The 18,759-nt window shown below is 52.0% G+C and overlaps 1 protein-coding gene across 1 annotated transcript in view; it reads right to left on the minus strand.

The window, feature by feature from the left end:
- Positions 1-37: 37 nt before the first annotated feature.
- The window catches only part of NPTN (neuroplastin), a 46,272-nt gene continuing 27,550 nt past the window's right edge, over positions 38-18,759 (minus strand). The window contains exons 3-8 of the mRNA XM_066558970.1: positions 18,294-18,388; positions 10,877-11,010; positions 9,757-10,030; positions 1,840-1,861; positions 1,444-1,517; positions 38-1,105 (exon numbers count right to left, since the gene is read on the minus strand). Of these exons, the coding sequence (XP_066415067.1) occupies positions 1,457-1,517; positions 1,840-1,861; positions 9,757-10,030; positions 10,877-11,010; positions 18,294-18,388 (586 nt within the window). The 3' untranslated portion in view covers positions 38-1,105; positions 1,444-1,456. The remainder of the gene's footprint in view (positions 1,106-1,443; positions 1,518-1,839; positions 1,862-9,756; positions 10,031-10,876; positions 11,011-18,293; positions 18,389-18,759) is intronic.

Below are 18,759 nucleotides of genomic sequence, written 5' to 3' on the forward strand. Positions count from 1 at the left end.
GCAGCTCTGCTGATTAAAGGTTGAAAAACAGCCCACAGCGGTTTTTGTCGGTGTTTTATTTTTAAAAACAGGTGAATCCACTTTTTATACATCATTGCACTTCAACAAATACACAGAACACGAGTTCATGCAGCTACAGTTACGCACATCATGAGAACCCTGGTAGGTCTATTTCTACAATCTTTAAATCATGAGAAATTACAGTGTCAAACTAAAGAGGAATAACTAGTTGCATAGAATATCACCATGCTGTAACATTTCATCATTTAAACAAACAAAAAAAAAAAGAAAATTATAAAAGTTTGCCTGAATTGAATGTACAAGAATATGTCGAACACATCAGTGCAAAAGGATTTGAGAATTTACATGAGTTAACAAAAAAAAAAAAAAAAATCACTTAAAAAGCAATCATATATATATATTTATAAACTGAAGGTTTGTTTTTGTTTCCAACTGCATCCCACCACCACTAGCAGCCCCTGGCACCACCCAGCCCCAACGCCCAACAGGACACCCCGTGCTCCATGGTTAAAGCCCTTAAGGAAATTCCAATGTCCCTGCTCCAAGCACCGGCCCGGCATCACTCCCTCCTTCCAGCCATACAGTAAGGAATGAATATCAGCAGCTTCAAAATGAACCACAACGACTTCTGGTTTCCCCTCCCCCAAATATAAATATATACTGTATATATCTTTAAGTTTTGCTGTACTTTACAAAAGAAGTCTCACTAGATGGCAGCGGTGCGGTTTGAGCGGTGCCGAATTTAACAGCTACAGGAAGTAAAAAACAGCGCATGCGTGAACCCGCCTGGCTACTGCTCGTGTAAAGAGAGGAAAGGAGGAAAAAAAAGCAACATTCACAGCACATCAAGCCCAAAAGAGTTTACACCTTCTACACGGAAGCATTATTAAAATTCATCTGGCTAGGTCATCCTTGCAGGAGAGGCTAAATAAGGCATGCGTTAGACAGTCATATTGTTGCTCACTTGGAAAGGAAGGAAAAAAAAAAAAAAGAAATCAGACAGAACTGGAGTTCTAGAACCAAGAGTTCCAACCCTTAAATTTAGCAGGTCATATTGCCATCAGTCTCTCAGAAACTTAAAGCTCTAAAAAAGAAACGAGAAAGAGGTGCTAGTCAATGGTGAACAGCGCGAGCCGCAGCCTGCAACCCCCGCGCTCCCACCGGGGCTCCCGACAGCCCCAGCTCCACCGTTTAGGGAGGAATCAATCAGGAGGGCTCGGCAGCTTTGCCCAGATTTTAGCAAGCAGGTCCTTAAACCCCCCGCCTGCCTGAGGAAATCAATGTTTGGTCCCCCCCGTGGTCCCTGAGGCGCAGCAGGAATGTTTCATGGTTAATGCAGGGAACGCTTTGCTGCTGCCCCCCAGCACTCCAGGCAGGAGGGCTGGGCCTGCCCGCTCCCAGCCGGGTGCAGGCAATACTTACATGATGAGCGTTTTTAATTTGTGTTTCTCTGACGTAAGTTTTTGTCTTTGTGATTGTTTGTAGAATTGGTTTTCCTGCAGAAAGGGATGGGAGAGAAATGCATCAAAAATCGCTCACAGGTACAGGGAAAATGGACGTTATTTGTACTTCATTAGGCAGCGTTTCAGTCTTCTTCCCTCCAACTGGCTGAAGACAACACAGTTTTAGCCTTTGTATTTTAGCCCAATATTTGTTTTCTAGCAAGATGTTGCTTTTCTTTCCTCCGGTGCTAAGAAACGCACCAGACGGTCCAACACCATCTGTAATGTCACATGCAATATCAACCCTATGATTTATCACCTCCCACAACCCCCCAGTTTATCCCAAAGAGTATTTTTTTCCCAAAAACACACTTACATTGGCCCAGCTGGTTCATCATCTGCAGCAAGCATCCCGAGGCAGCCAGGGAGAGACAAGGGAAGGAAAGAAAAACAGAGTCAGTGTTTGTAGGGGGTGACAAGGAGCAGCAAACTGATCTATCTACAGCATCAAAGGCCATTCCAGTCGGGAGTGCAAGGATCATGGAGTTACTGCTCTGGATTCGGGTTTAATGGCAGGTATGTTGCTTCAATGGGTTTAGTTAACACTTGGAATGCTGGTCATGAAGGACTGCAACTGTAGCGGACAGATTGGTGCAACATGATCAAGACTCATCTTGTCCCCAAGTTCCAGTGGTTCAATCTCATAAAAAATAGATGAGGAGACAAACCAACGGTTCAGTTGTAAAATCCTGCTGGATGTTTGCTTGCATTGACTTTTTTTTTTAATATGTATTTTAATTTTTAAGCCATTTTTCCACTGCTGATGGGTAACTCCTGGTATATACCCCAGAGGGTACATACCCCACACTCATTTTCCCCCATGGATGAAACAACCTGTACATTCCCCATTTTTCTCCAAGTTTAATTAGAAGGGACCAGGTTAGGAGGAGGCTGAAGGGGAACGCTCGATTCCAGCCCCAGCCATGGTCCTTGGGCAGCAGCATCCAGTGTCGCCAGGAGGACTCAGGGTGCTGGGACACCTCTGGACACACTTCAGCTGCAGAGCACTGACAGCATCGTCCTGCCCACGGCCCTTGGCAAAACTCATTTAGGAACTGGCAGGGGGGTAGGGAATCTGCCAATGAGGAATGTTTCATATTAACTCTCAGGACCAATTAGGCTTTGTTTTGGAATTCTCAAACACCATTTTCACCCACACTGTAGTACAGAAGAAAAAAATGCATTTACACAACAGTACAAGAGTCAATCCAGGAGCCTAATACTCCCACTGATGGATTTTGGGGGGACCAATTCAGGCCCTGCTGGTTTTGGCACTTGACAGTTGCCATTCCCACCTCGTGCCGGAGGGATTTTTCAGGGAAGTCTTTGAGAAACTCTCAGCAGGATTCCACAAGGGTGCTTAGTGCACATGAAGCAGTTATGGAAATTACAGTCTTACAGTGTAGGCATCCGCATGAGCACACGCCAGGAGTAATGTCAGGGAGAGGGGACATTACTCCACCTGGGCCCTCGAGGCAACGGAGAGGCAAAGCCACCGCTAGCACAGACAGTGACCAGAACAGAAAATACTTCAAAAATAAAGAACTAACCACAAACCAAGAGCTTTACAGCCAAAGTAACAGACTAGCGACACACTGGTGTCCACAGAATTCCAGTACCAGCAACAGTAACTATCGGACACGGTACAGAGAACTGGGACTAGGAAGGACAGCCAGACATCAATGTGCTGTTGTATATACAGTGAGATATACAGAGACACATCAGGTACTCAAACACAAAGCACAGCAGAGGAATCTATGGCTTCCTTCCACAAACATCTCTGGGAACCGAGGATCCGAGAGCAGCCGAGCTCCGCGCTCCGGGCGGGACAGGGAGCCCTGGCCCCCGAGGCCAGCGCTGCCTCTGAGACCCAGCTCGGCTCCAACAAGCACCATCCACTGCTTTGGGAGTTTGTTTGGCTGGACTTCAGCAATAGCAAACTGCACCCTGGACACTCGCTACAAAATAACCATTTTCTCTTCTCTGCTCAAAGATTTAAATGCCCGTTTCAGATCAGCAAGTTCGTGTTGTCAAAAATAAAAAAAAAAAAAATTTTTAAAAAGCAGCTTCAAATTGATAAAGGCTGCCATCAGTGATTCCTCACGAAGATCCCACAAAAAGCCTACTGGGAATACTCTATTTGGTGGATCCCCACGACTCCTCCCTGTCCCATCTCTAAGCTAAACCACAGCTAAAAAGACCAAGGGAAATTCCCAGTCAGTCGTTAAGTGCTGGCAAAGCATCCCCAGTACAGTACAGACACAGACCGAACCCTCAGCGAAACCAGGGGCAACAGAACAACAGAAAAACCAGTACAAAATCAGACTAAAGAAAAGGTTCAAAACAGCAAACTGAAATCCAAATTAGTTGTGAACGTGAATGAGGAAGTTTTCAAGAGTGTTAACGTTATGACTTGTGCGTTGTATAGACTGAAGCGGAGGTTAAACAAACTCCAAAGCATGCAGAGCTCTCACTTACCACCATTTTTTAAGGGTATGATGCAATTGAAGGGGGGAAAAAAAAAAAAGAAGTCATAGTAACCGACAAGATCAATTATCACCCAAAGCTTTAATGCCACAGCCCTGCTCTAGGACAGGCAGCAGCACCTATGGCACAGAGAGGGCCCCCAGCACTGGGAGCAGCCACTGAGCCCCTCCTGCAGCACCTGCCCTGGCACTGGGCACCTCCAAAACCCCCCTGCTCAGAGCACAGCCATAACCCCACAGCCAGGCCTTTCCTCAGGGCACGGAATGACCTGCTTCATGGGCTCCCAAAACTGCACATTCTGAGCCAAAACGGGAGAAGTGCTGCTTGCCTTTAACACAGGTAATCAATCCCTGCAGGCAAAAATATCTGGGAATTAAAATTGGAAGACGATGACAAGTAGATCTCCCTTAGCTCCTCCACTTGGATGGGAATGTGTTTTGTGCCCCCCCTCCCATTTTCAGCCTTAATTTACAGGCATTTTGTATGTCACTCAGTTTCCTTCACCGCCTTTGGAAAGCTACAGGGTTTATTTTTAGTATCAAATTAATCCTGGGTAGCATCTTGTGACTGGTGGAAGTTAAAAATGAAACACTAGCGGGTTCTTCCAGCACTAAGATTCCAATTTTTGCTTCTGAAGGGATTCTACATCTCAGCTCATGCTTTAAAACCTGGAAAGAATCAATCCCAGCCTGGTTTGGGTTGGCAGGGACCTTAAAGCCACCCCCTGCCATGGGCAGGGACACCTTCCACTGTCCCAGCCCTGTCCAGCCTGGCCTGGGGCACTGCCAGGGATGCAGGGGCAGCTCAATGCTCTGAAGGAGCAGCCAGAGCCCGTGACAGCAGCTCAGGGTCCTGTGTCCATTCCCACTGGGATACAGCAATGCTGCTGGGAACAGCTGATGGCTATGGCCTCACTGTGTACCTGCCTCACCCTGACAGATTTAAAGTGTGGGAGAGAAAGATGTGCATAAAAGGGAAAAAAAAAACCACCAAAATCACTGGTTACAAAAGGTAAATGGTTGCAGTTAAACAGTTTGTTTCTTTCAATTACTTACAGTAATAGCAGGAACAGGGAAAGTCAAGAAAAAAGCAAAAGAGGGTTAGAAAGAATGTGGGGATTTGGATGGAGCTTCTGCAGAGCCAGGAGAGGAAATGCATTAATGGGAAGTCTTTGGATTAGGCTGAGGAATGAGAGGGAAGAAGGAAAAGGGACATGTTATAACCCAGTCACCCCAGGGCTATGGATTTCCAAGTACAAACCACTCCCATTCCTATGGGGAATGGAGCCAAGGGGTTTTTACTTTCTACTTACCCCAGCAAACACCCTTTAAGCCAGGGGCTGTGCTGATTTTAGACTGCTGGGTGCAACAACAGCAGACAGCCCCACTGCTTTAGGAACCTCTGCTAGGCTACACAGGTGGTGCTGGCTGAGCTATGGAACCAAGCAGCTCAGGCTGTACTACAGAGAACAAAGCCATTCCCTTCTCTCCCTGCCCAGGGCAGCACCCTGGCATTCCCTGCTGGCACCTCCTCCCCTGGGCATGCAGCCACGTGCCAGGGCATGCCAGCTCATGCAGCTCTCAGCCCCAAAGCCACAGGAGCTGCCCGTGGCCAGCCCCCTCTGGGTGTGCCAGCTCCCCTGGGTGTGCCAGCCCCCTCTGGGTGTGCCAGCTCCCCTGGGTGTGCCAGCCCCCTGGGTGTGCCAGCCCCCCTGGGTGTGCCAGACCCCTGGGTGTGCCAGCCCCCCTGGGTGTGCCAGCCCCCTCTGGGTGTGCCAGCCCCCCTGGGTGTGCCAGCCCCCTCTGGGTGTGCCAGCCCCCTGGGTGTGCCAGCCCCCTCTGGGTGTGCCAGCTCCTCTGGGTGTGCCAGCCCCCCTGGGTGTGCCAGCCCCCTCTGGGTGTGCCAGCCCCCTCTGGGTGTGCCAGCCCCTCTGGGTGTGCCAGCCCCCCTGGGTGTGCCAGCCCCTGGCTGCTCTCTGGGAACGGGGAGCGAGCTGGACGCTGCCTTGCCAGGTGTAAGGCAGGTCAGAACTCAGGTTCTGAGAGGATGCAGGAATTCAATCTGAGAGGATGCAGGAATTGAAGCGGCATCTACCCTCCCTTCCTCCTTCCAGCACGGGATTTGGGTGTGCTGGGAGAACATCCACAGGCTCTGCAGCAAACCCTGCTCCAGGCACCCCCTGATGCCACTGTTTTGGTGGGAACAGGCATTTCATGGGTGCTATATTCCTTTTCCTGCTCTCCAACAGCAGGAAAAAGAATCAACTCCCAAATCAGAGTCCTGAGAAGGAGGAAACATCAGCAAAGGAGCTCCTGAGCAGCCCTGGCCCGAGGCACACCAAGCAGCTCACGGACACACAAAGCCAGGTCCATGCAAAACTGAGGCCTGCAGTCAGGAAATGCCAAAGTTAAAGGAGTGTCCCAGCACCTCCAACAGAGGGAACATCTTTACACTGAACTGCTCCAAGTGTAGCCAGGAGCCCATCACCCTCCCCAGCCTCCCATGGGCACACTGAGCCAGGGCATTTGAAGCCTGTAGAACATGGAGATCTGAGGGAAACATTCAATTGTTTCTTTGGGCTGGCCAGGCAGAATTTTCAGGTGCTGGGGAAAAAGTTCCAGAAGCCTGAGGATCCTCTCACCCAGAGAACGTTTCTGTCCCACCAGTCACGTGCCCCAGGAGTAACTGGGCACTTGTGCCCAGCACCAGACTGGTCTCACCTGAGCAGCTGACCCAGCACACCCCAAACATTGTCATTTGTGCAGGTTTAACTGAGCCAGCCCTGAAGTATCACCTGGGCACAGCACGAGGTGAGAGTTCATGGTGGGCACCTGCAGCTCCCAGCAGAATGCAAAACCAGCAGCTCATCCTGCACTGCCCTAGTCAGGAGCCAAGGTGTGCTCCAGCAGTTCATTAACAGCTCCTTCTGCTCCAAAAGCCTTTGGTCTTCCTCAACACAGGAAGTGGCCTCCTTTAGCAGCCCTGTTTTTCTCCAAATTTTAAAAACAATCCCTAGAAGTGGTCTGAGTAAGCCACGTTTCCAGTTCTCTGTGCACTCCTCTCAGCAGGCCAGACACTGGCCAGGACATCAGAGGATTCCTGAGGGACAGTGGCAGACACCCTGAGGTGGATGTGTGGTACCTGCAGAGTGGGGACACCACAGGTGCAACACCTGCACCCAGCCCTCGGGATCTTTACAGGGATCTGCAGCCAGAGCCACCCCCCAGCACGATGTGCAACAGATCCACAGGGGCCACCCATCCTCACCCCTGCTGTGGGACACAGGCTGACACACACCTGGGGGCTCCAGAAGGGCGTTCCAGAGTTATTCCACCCTGGGAAGAGGGGGTGATGGTGCTGATGATGAAGCAATCCCAGTGTGTAAATTTGGAGAGGCCCAAGGAGAACATTCCTATCCCAGCAGGAAGGGCAGCAGCACCTCACGTGGAGCCCTGCCATGAGCACATCCCTGAAGCTGAGCACGACACCAGGGCTGGAAAAGCCAGCAGAGACCCTGGCTGGTGCCAGCTGCTGTGGGTAAGGAGTGCTGTGTGTTTGGCCTCAGCCTGCTGGCTCAGCCACAGCTCCCTGCCCTTCCCTCCCCAGCTCCCGGCAGCAGCGGAGGCGGAGCTGTGATTTTGGAAGGGGGAGCTGAAATCCCAAACTCCGAGCGCGCCGCTGCATTCCAGCATTAACTTTGGCATTTCGTAACCATGTCTTGAAAAGAAGAAAATTCAGGATAACCCCAGTCAAACACCCCCACGTGGCAATCAGGAGGCTCCTGATGATTTCCCACGTGTGCATTATACGTGCCCTGCTCCCAGGGCGTTCCCCACCACAGCAGCACAGAAAGCTTCGGTGCCAGTATGGAAAATGCACAACTATCCAAGGAATGTGGGACTCGGGGTGGCATGGTGCCAGTTGTGTCCATCAGCCAGGCAAACCTCATCCCCAGCTACGGACTGTCATACTCAGCATGGATTTCTCCTCCAGGAAAGGGGACAGGGAGAACATCTGACCCCCACAGAGGTGTGTCATGTCACTCCCCAGGGCTCTGCCTTCACAACAGCAGCCCCAGTGAGCACTGCAGTGACCTCAGCTCCTTGGCTCATCATCCTGGACAGCTCCAGGGGGATGATGAGCCTGGATCCCTTGGGTACCTGGGGAGTGGCCACACCAGCCAGGAAAACTCCTGCCTTGGAAAGAGGCAGTGAACTCTTCACCTCCAGTGTGATCTGCTAACACCACAGCCAATTCCTGTTGGATTCAGTCCATTTGGGGCTGTTTGCAGGGAATATTTGTGTATCAAATTCCCAGGACCTTGTTTTGGTCCTTGTGAAACTCCATCCAATGACAATTCTGAATGTAGGGAACTGCGATTGCCCATGTGGAGAAGGAGGAAAATGAAAATTATGTGTTCCAAGTTTTCCAGGCTGGTGGAGGTCCCTGAGGCCACGTTGAGAGCAGGACAAGCCCTGGAGCCACTGGAAGCTGTTAGTGATGCACAGAACATGCACTATGGTTCAACTGGGAGCTCCACTCTGAGAGCAGCCCCCACACATGCTCTGTAAGCAGTTAGTAAGTGCTACTCAAGGCTTACAACCAAAGCTGGTTCCCTCTAGGGATGCACTACCTCAGCCAGTTCTGATCCAAGCCTCGGCCCTGCTCCTGTTATTCCATTTGCTGTGTTCCACGAGCTCCTCTCCTCGCTGTAGATCCCGTGTGAGGCCCGTGAGGGTGGCTGTGCCCACCCCACACACACATCACTGTCCCACACCTCTATTTTCATGCCCTGTGAGGGCCCCCTGCAGCCACACAGCCCTGGGAAACAGCTCTCAGTGGGAAGGGCTTGGCCAGCCCAGGATGGTGCTGAGGATCACTCCAGCACGCTGCCCTCCACCTGCCCCATGCTTGGATCCATCGTGTTCCTGCAGCACCACGACATTCCTGCTGCTTCTCCCAAGGAGTCCTCGCAGAGGTTTTCTTGCTACAAACTGGAGTAAGCTGCTAGCAGCACATTAAAGGCTGTTTCTCAGCATGGATCTTGCAAATATTCAGCCTCACACTGCTCCTTTCCCCAGCTGTGCACAGGGCAAGGTGTGCAGGAGTTCATAGATGAAAGTTACTACTAGTTGTATGTACCAAACACAGATGAATTAATTAATTATTGCTACCATCAAACCTGATAATAAGCCCTATTTTTATAAAATCTAATCAGTGGCTACAATAGATACAGGTTCCAGAGCATTCCTTAACTACAGATTCAGCTATACAGCAGAGTAAGAGCCCTCCCCCCATCTCTGAACCCTGGACACATTTTAAGTTCTGAAGCACCTTTGCAGCCCCAATCCCTTGAAGTGCAATGATTCCTTGGTTTGAGTGCAATGTCCCCTGACAGCCCCTGCCCAGTGTCCATCCACGGGGAGGAGGGAATGCCACCAGGGGTGAGGGTGCTGCCAGCTCTGCCCCTGTGCTGCTCCTTGGGGCGGACACACAGAGAGATGGGAGCGCTCCACCCCTCAACAAACAAAGACATCCACAACCCCCCTGAGACCCCCTGAGATCCAGCCCTGGGCCTTGCACCCTTGTGGGCTTCATGTCCGGAGAGGGAGGAGAGGAGAAAGGCAGGAGCGTGGAGCGGGGCAGGCTGCGCTGCTGGTCCTTCCTGCAGAGCGGCTCCTCCAGCAGCAGCAGCAGCAGCGGCAGCGGGGCCGGGCGGGTCAGCGGCGGCGCGGGGCGCACTTACCGTCGGGAACTTCGTCCGGCCGCTTCCGCTTCTCGTAGATGACGATGATGACCACCAGGATGACGATCTCTGCCAGGATGCCCAGGAAGGGCCACAGCGGGGCCAGGTGGCTGCGCACGCGCAGGATGGTGGTGACCGACACGGAGCCCACCTGGTTGGTGGCGTTGCACTGGTACTCGCCGGGGTCCTCGTTGATCTGCAGGTTTGTGATGCTCAGCTCGGTGTAGTTCTCTTTGTTGGAAATGAAGAACCTGCCCGAGGAGTTGTTGATGTCCTGGCAAAGGGACAGGGGTGGGAAACAGCAACGGCTTTAAGGCCTTTGTGGCACGGGAACAGGAGATTGGAGGGAGGAGCCCAGGCCGGGTGTTTGTGTCTCCAAACACCACAGAAGGAACTCTGCCCTCAGGGGTCTGATCACTGCCAGCACGCAGCCACTCCTGAAACCTCCAGCTCACACTCAGCAGGAACACTCATCCCACCCTGCTATTTGCTTCACATTCTGGCTCCATCCATCCAATCCATGCAGCAACAGGAAACAGCTGGGCTGGAGGGGCTGGAAATTCCCAGCTCCTCTTTGCTATTCCCACTGCTGGTCACATTTTCCTGCTCACTACATCACTGGCTACACGGAACAAACAGATCACCCAAGCTCTAACAGGGATCACTGCCACCTCCTCATAATAAGTCTTGTGAGCTCAACCAGTAAAACTTAGGAGGAATTTATAACCCAATGTGGTTTTAAATCACATTTCTAAGTCAGTCTTGCAGTTTGTAGCAAATTCCAGAAAATGGCTTTTAGGGTAAGTCTTTAACTTTGCTCAGCCGTGCAGTGAGCAGTTTGTTTCACATACCAATAATAAAAGTATCAAATTTTTATTTATACATATTTAAATATATTTATATTTTTATATATTTGGATTGATATTGATATATAAAAATTTTATATTCGCCCATCCATCCTCACTGCTGCCAAAAATACCCACCTTGACTCACACTTTGGAGGGACTGCACTCGGAGAAGTCACAAAGCTCCTTCAGCAGCCCATCCCCAACCCCAGGGGATGCTCTCCTCCCTCTCAGGGGGTCTGGGCAGGGTGAGACACCCTGACCCCATTCCTTACCTCAAACACCCCATTGACCTTCTTGCGCCACACCCACTCAGGGTGGGGGAAGCCCACGGACTTGCAGTACATCAGGGCCTCCTGGCCCTCGTTTTTGTTCTCACTCCTCTTGTGCCCAGTGATGTCAGGAGTGGCTACAAGACAACAGAGCAGTTTGTAAGTGCAAGCAGGCTCCTTTCACTCACCTGCACACAAATCCCTCCTGCTCCCTGCAAGCTGGGCTTTGCCACCCCGAGGGGATGTTATGGATACACTCTGTGTGTGTGTGTGTCCCTGGGAGCAGCCCTGACCCTGTGCTCTGTGTGTGTCCCTCACCCTGACCCTGTGCTCTGTGTGTGTCCCTGGGAGCAGCCCTGACCCTGTGCTCTGTGTGTGTCCCTCACCCTAACCCTGTGCTCTGTGTGTGTCCCTCAGCCCTGACCCTGTGCTCTGTGTGTGTCCCTCACCCTGACCCTGTGCTCTGTGTGTGTCCCTCAGCACAGCCCTGACCCTGTGCTCTGTGTCCCTCAGCCCTGACCCTGTGCTCTGTGTGTGTCCCTCAGCACAGCCCTGACCCTGTGCTCTGTGTGTGTCCCTCACCCTGACCCTGTGCTCTGTGTGTGTCCCTCGGAGCAGCCCTGACCCTGTGCTCTGTGTGTGTCCCTCACCCTAACCCTGTACTCTGTGTGTGTCCCTCGGAGCAGCCCTGACCCTGTGCTCTGTGTGTGTCCCTCAGCACAGCCCTGACCCTGTGCTCTGTGTGTGTCCCTCAGCACAGCCCTAACCCTGTGCTCTGTGTGTGTCCCTCACCCTGACCCTGTGCTCTGTGTGTGTCCCTCGGAGCAGCCCTGACCCTGTGCTCTGTGTGTGTCCCTCACCCTAACCCTGTGCTCTGTGTGTGTCCCTCGGAGCAGCCCTAACCCTGTGCTCTGTGTGTGTCCCTCAGCCCTAACCCTGTGCTCTGTGTGTGTCCCTGGGAGCAGCCCTAACCCTGTGCTCTGTGTGTGTCCCCTCAGCCCTAACCCTGTGCTCTGTGTGTGTCCCCTCAGCCCTGACCCTGTACTCTGTGTGTGTCCCTCACCCTAAACCCTGTGCTCTGTGTGTGTCCCCTCAGCCCTGACCCTGTGCTCTGTGTGTGTCCCTCACCCTAACCCTGTGCTCTGTGTGTGTCCCTCACCCTAACCCTGTGCTCTGTGTGTGTCCCTCAGCACAGCCCTAACCCTGTACTCTGTGTGTGTCCCTCAGCCCTGACCCTGTGCTCTGTGTGTGTCCCTCACCCTAACCCTGTGCTCTGTGTGTGTCCCTCACCCTAACCCTGTGCTCTGTGTGTGTCCCTCACCCTAACCCTGTGCTCTGTGTGTGTCCCTCACCCTAAACCCTGTGCTCTGTGTGTGTCCCTCACCCTAACCCTGTGCTCTGTGTGTGTCCCTCACCCTAACCCTGTGCTCTGTGTGTCCCTCGGAGCAGCCCTGACCCTGTGCTCTGTGTGTGTCCCTGGGAGCAGCCCTGATCCTGTGCTCTGTGTGTGTCCCTCACCCTAACCCTGTGCTCTGTGTGTCCCTCGGAGCAGCCCTAAGCCCCCCCGAGCTTAGGCTGGCTCAGGGCAGTGCCTGGGCTGACCCCTGGCCCAGCAGATGGTCCCAGGCTGCAGGGCCCCCACCTTTAAAGCTGCAGCTCCTAATTACAGCACACGTGGCTGGATGTGTGATGGCAGCTCTGAGCTGTTAATCCAGCCCAGGCCAGCCTGGCTGCTCCAGGAAACTGGAATTTCCTACAGGAGACTCCCCTGCTCCACCAGCAGATTCCCTGCAGGTGCACACAGAGCCAGCAATTCCAGCTGCAGGCTGAGATCATGAGGGGAATTTGCTCAAAGGGAACAAAAGCTCTCGTGCCAGCAGACAGCAGCTGAGCCTGCTCATCCCAAAATTGCAGCAGCAATCTTTGGGAAAATGCCTGGCAAGCTGTCCTGCTTCCTACTGTGCTGTGTCAAAGGGGTTTGGGTGCAGGGAGCATCCCGTGCCTCAGATCCTTTTTGGACAGTAACAGCATCATCCAAATGAGATTGAGAACCACAGAAAACCCATGGCTGTAGGAAAGCCTGGGGTTCAGCTCCTGCTGGTGTGTGTTCACCTGCACAGGCACACAGGAGAGGGCCCAGGCATCCTCCAAGTGCCCATGGGAATTCCAGCAGCATTTCCAACCCAGCATTTCCAACCCAGCATTTCCAACCCAGCATTCCTGGACATTGGAGGAGTCCTTACCAGAGGATGAAGCCCAGCCAGATGTCAACTCCTTAATTCCAAGATGATGCCAAAACCACTACACCATGATATGTAAGAACAGGCCAAGAATAAACCCAAGGGGTTTATTTAAGAAAACTGACACCCAATATGTGTCATATTTTATGAAAAATCCTTTCATTAGGATTTTTCCTCCTGAGAAGCTGAGAGGCCTCAGGAATGAAATGTAACCAATGGTTATCTGCTGTGGGGAATGCAACAGGTGCATGTGGGATTGGTCTCATGTGGTTGTTTTTAATTAATGACCAATCAAAGGTCCAGCTGGACTGGGATTCTGGTCAGTCACAAGATTTTATTATCATTCCTTTTCTTTTCCTTGCAAGCCTTCTGTTGAAATACTTTCTCCTATTCTTTCAGTAGAGTTTTAAGATATCATTTTCTTTTACTATAATATATATCATAAAATAATAAATCAGTCTTCTGAAACATGGAGTCAAGATTCTCATCTCTTTCCTTGTCCTGGGACCCCCGAGAACACCACCCAAAATGCAACTTTCCACATCAGACATAAAAATACCCTGAGAGACATAAAAGCTGACCTGCACAAAGGCATCAGATCCAAACAACCCCCTGGTCTTGTACAGAAAGGAGCTGCCAGGAGCATTCCCCACCTGCCAGGGGCAGGAACACCTGGATCAAATGGAGCTCCTGAGCTGAATTCATGTCCTCAGGCAGGAAATCAATCAGCCCCGGGGCTGGCAGTGCTGTGCTGCTGCCACCCCCTGTCCCCAGCCTGGGAGAGGAAACTGTCATTTATCCCAAATAATGAGGGCTCCAGAGGGGAGTGGCATCTGGGCACCTACTGAAAGATGCCACCACTTCCCTGCTGGGCTTGGGACCTTCCTAAAGCAGGAGCTGGGTGAGCCCCCTCTGGCTTTTGCTTCCTGGAGGATGCCAAGGAGGGATCTCCTCCAGCGTAGGGACACGAGCCCGGCGGTGACAAGGACACAATCCCAGAGCTGGCACTGCTGGAATGCCACCAGGGGCTGCAAGCTGGGAACATTCCCACAAGGAGGAGCAGCAGTGGCACTCAGCAGCTCAAAGCTGCTGGCTTCCAGTGCCACCCTGAGCAGGGCTGAGCCTGGAAAAGGGGACAGGGACAGCACTCCCAGCTGGCCCAGTTTGTGTCAGGCTGCTGGCAGGGAGGGAAGGGACAGGAAAGGACAGGGAACACTTTCTGGGACACCTCCACTGCTGCTCAGGGTGACACAGTGACATTGCAGGAAGGAGAGGCCAGCTCCCAGGGAGATCCCAGCTCCCAGGGAGATCCCAGCAGAGCAGCAGTGCCCAGAATGCCTCGGCTCCTCCCTGGCTCTGCTGGGCCAGGGCTATTCCTGGAGCACCCCGGGGGCTCTGTGCACTGCTGGGGTTTCAGGGCTCAGAGACACCACCCCAGCATTTTCTGTCCCAAACAATGCAGGAAACTGTGTCCTGCTGGCCCCAGAACCCCGCAGCCCCAGCTTTAGCAGGGTTTTCCTGGGAAGCTTTTTCAAGCCAGGACTGCTCCTTGCACCATCCTGCTCTATTGTCAACCAAAGCCCAGGGCTGATTCCTTAGGTTTTCATTTTTCTCTTCTGTGTTGGTGTGCAGCTTTAGCTTTATATTAAGTGTTACTGGGATCTTTTCACAGGGTGGTGGAGACAAAACAATCCTGTTCTAGCTGGAGACTCAAGGACTGGAGACTCTTCAAACTTCAGGCCCAAAGCATAAACAAAGTGAGAAGAGGAGGGTGGGAAAGCAAGCAAGGAGGATGAAACTTCGTCATTTGAAGCTGTTAATTGGACAGTTAACTCCTATATGCAAATGGACTAAAACTTATAAAAATGTGAGATTTCATGACCGAGCCCTGTTTTGCTTCCATCTTGGAGCCATCTGGGCACTGCCAGGGTGTGCCCTTTGAGGGCACTTCAGTAAATCTCCACTTTATTCCCCTTAACTCCATCCAGCCTCTGCTCCAGCTCCTTAGGGCATCAGGCTGAGGCAGGTTTTGTTGGGAAGGATTTGGATTTCAGCTCCCTCTCTGTCTGTCACTGCTGATCACTGGCACCAGCAGAATGCCCCTGGCAAAGGGAGGTTTGGATTCCTGCATGGGAAGCAGGAAAAATCCTCAAGGTGGGCTGGAAACACCTCACAAAGAGCAAAAGGAAGCAGAGTTAATTTAAATTAACTGCTACCAAAAAAAGGAAAAATAAATAGACACTCAGGCATGCTTGACATGAGAGGAATTCTAAGCAGCATCATTTTGATAGTTTTATAAACCTAAACACAGGAGGAAAGGGGTTTGTGGCAGAGTGACCATGAGGCTCCCAACAGCACAAAATTCAGTGTGCAGCAGCTTTCTGAAGGGTTTGGGGGTCATACAGCCAGGAAAATTCATCTCCCCATGTACAGGAGGCATTCAGCCCTTCCAAGCTCCTTACCACTGAAAAGGAGAGGGAAATTTAAATGTGTGACACCTCCAAACCATGGCCCAGTTACCTTCAAGTTTCTCATTAACAGACAAAATTAAAGCAAGGGCAAAGCACCTAAAAATATTCCTGCACTGCAAACTGGGATGTCTGAGGGGTGACCTGAACAGGACTCTGGAAAGTTTCTTTTTCTGGTTATGATTCCAACCCCTGTCTCCCTCTGGAGCTTGAAGGCACCAGGAGCAGGGGGAATGTGAGAGGATTTTCATGGGCTCAAGGAGTGTCCCATTTAATTTATTCCTGGTAGAGAGGAGCCAGGCTGCAGCAGAGGTTTGCTGAACAGCCAGGAATTGAGGCCCAGGCTCTTCCCCAGGAGTAACTGGGGAGGAGGGAACAGGAAGGTGCAAAGGGAGCAGGAGGAATCCCCTGATGAGGCAAGGGCAGAAAGGCCTGGCAGGAAAGGGAATTCAAAAGGTCCTTCCAGCAGCTGTTTCCTCTCCCCTGCTCCCAAGATCCTGAGGAGCAGGGGCACTGCAGAGTTCTCCAGGGCTGCAGTTCATTGCTTGGGGTCATCCTCAGGCCCCCAGAGCTCCACACCAGCACTGCAGGGATGCCCCAGGGGGAAATGCAGCAACCAAGGATCCCCTTCCAGGGAGCAGGAGGGGTGCCCTGGCCAGGCCTGGCAGCTCCAGCACCACCACCCCCATCAAAATCACCACCCCCAGCCTGCTCCAGTGCCAAGGAAAAGGGACACGAGATCCCTGCTCCAAGGGGCCCTTTCCCTAAACCCAGCATGTGCTGATTCCCTAAACCCAGCATTTCCCTAAACCCAGCATTTCCTTACACCCAGCATCTGCTGCATTCCCTAAATCCAGCATTTCCCTAAACCCAGCATTTGCTGATTCCCTAATTCCAGCATTTCCCTAAACCCAGCATCTGCTGCATTCCCTAAATCCAGTGTTTCCCTAAATCCAGCATTTCCTTACACCCAGCATCTGCTGCATTCCCTAAATCCAGCATTTCCCTAAAGCCAGCATTTGCTGATTCCCTAATTCCAGCATTTCCCCAAACCCAGCATTTCCCAGATTCCCTAAATCCAGTGTTTCCCCAAACCCAGCATGTGCTGGATTCCCTAAATCCAGCGTTTCCCCAAACCCAGCATTTGCTCAGCCTCGGGTTTGCAGCTCAGAGCTGCCCCCATAACTCTGGGGAGCTGAGCAGGAACAAAGCCCCCCCAGAAGTCCAGCAGAGCTGCCTGAGGGAAGCCAGCTTGGAATGAATTCCCAGGAAAGGCACCAAACACTGCCTGGATTCCCAACCGTTCTCACTCCTCTGCCCTAAGGATTTTTTTTTTTTTTTTGTGAAAAAATCCCAGCATGGTTGGGATGAAGGGACCTAAAGCCCATCAGTGGCACCCGTGCCATGTGCAGGGACACTTCCCACTGTGCCAGGCTGCTCCAGGGCCATTGCAGGGCTGGGGGGGACAGCAGGCACAGCACACCAGGGGAGCTGGCCCTGCATGCCCTGGCTGCTCTGCCACAGGCTCTGGGGAAGCTGTTCACAAGCTGTCAGAAAATCCCTATTTTTGGAGCACGAGCACTTTGGCATTCAGCAGCCTCCTTCCCCTGTGCATCAGCAGCGAGAGCTGCACCCTAATTACAATCAGCATAATTACAATTAAACCTGAGTGTAATTGCTCGAGCACCAAGAGGAGCCATGCAGGTGAATATGAGGTGACAGGTGTGCATGGGCACCCAGGTGGTGTCACTGTCCTCACACCTGCTCCAAGAGCAATCCCCATGCACTGTCCCCAGCTTCCCAGGAGGAGCATTTAGGTGTAAGTTACCTGTGGGAAGCGAGTAGGATCAGTTCTCCTCGCACTTCAATCCCAGAAATTGACTTTTCCTCCCCCAGAGTGAGCTCCCAGCTCCCTGCCAAGCTCTGCTGGTGGCCCTGCCTGGCAGAGCAGCAGCCAAGCCCCGTGGCAAACATCCCCAAGGGCCTTGCAGAGGCCATCAGAGCTGGCAGAGCTCCTGCTCCACTCCCAAAGCTGCATTTCCCCTCTCCAGGAGTGGTTTGTCACCTAAAGCAGCCCAGAGGAGCCAGCAGGAGCTTTACATTTTAATTAGGGTAACATCAGGAGATTCAGCAATTAGAGCAAAAGGGCAGGATGGGATAAAAAATCCCCAAGAAAAGGAAAAGAAGGAAAATGGAACCCCTCCAGCTGTGTGCCCTGAACACCCAGCCAAGCTCCCCAGAGGCACAGGGTGGTGAATTCCCTTTCCCACAGACTGATGGATCCCCCCAGCTGGATCCCAGGGCCTGCCAAATTCCACACAAATTCCCAACCTCAGCCTCCTGCAGCCCTGTGGGAATTCCCTGACACCAGCACTGCTCTGTGGCTCCCCTACAGCCACACCCGTGGCAAACCTTGCCCATTTTGCAGCTTTTATTCCTAACTTCAGGCTCCTGGAGGTGCCCAAGACCCAGAGGTGTTTCAGTGCCCACAAACCCATGGCTGCGCCCATCTCTGAGCTCTTTCCCTGCATGTGTGCCAGCCTTTCTCTGGAAATCAGAGCTTTTATCTGTGATAATACATTATTATTTCTGATTATGAACCCAGCCATGGTGAGGGGGCTTTTCCTGTGCTCCTGTGGGGCCGCTGAGGGAGGCAGGGAGTGCCACCTGCAGGGCAGGGGAGGGGACAAGGGGACAGTGCCAGTTCAGTACCTCTGACCTCGATGGTGGCGTTGGCCACGGGAGAGCCGGAGAACACGAACACACACAGGTACTCCCCCGACTCCTCTGCTCGGGCCTTCAGGATCCTGCAGGACAGCAACAGCACCCAATTAACACCCCTTAATTGCACCCCCTAATTGCTGGTGCAAGCAGGGCACGCCCACCCTCCCCAGCACACACTGAAGCAGTTTCCTCCCCCAAAAGACTCCTTTTTTATTCATTTGTTTTTATTAATTATTCCCTTTCAAATTATTCCTTATTATTAATTCTTTTCTTTATTATCCTTCCCTTGTTTATTAATTCTTTTTTCATCGAGGAAAAGAGCCCCTGCAGAAGAACACAAACCCTGCAATAAAATCATTTAATGACACATGGAAACTGCTGAGACACGAGGAAAAAGCTGCTCACTTCAGGCTGAGTGCTGACAGCATTTACACACCCAATCTCAAGTTATAAA

Source organism: Molothrus aeneus, chromosome 13 (assembly GCF_037042795.1).
Source record: "Molothrus aeneus isolate 106 chromosome 13, BPBGC_Maene_1.0, whole genome shotgun sequence".
NCBI lineage: Eukaryota > Metazoa > Chordata > Aves > Passeriformes > Icteridae > Molothrus > Molothrus aeneus.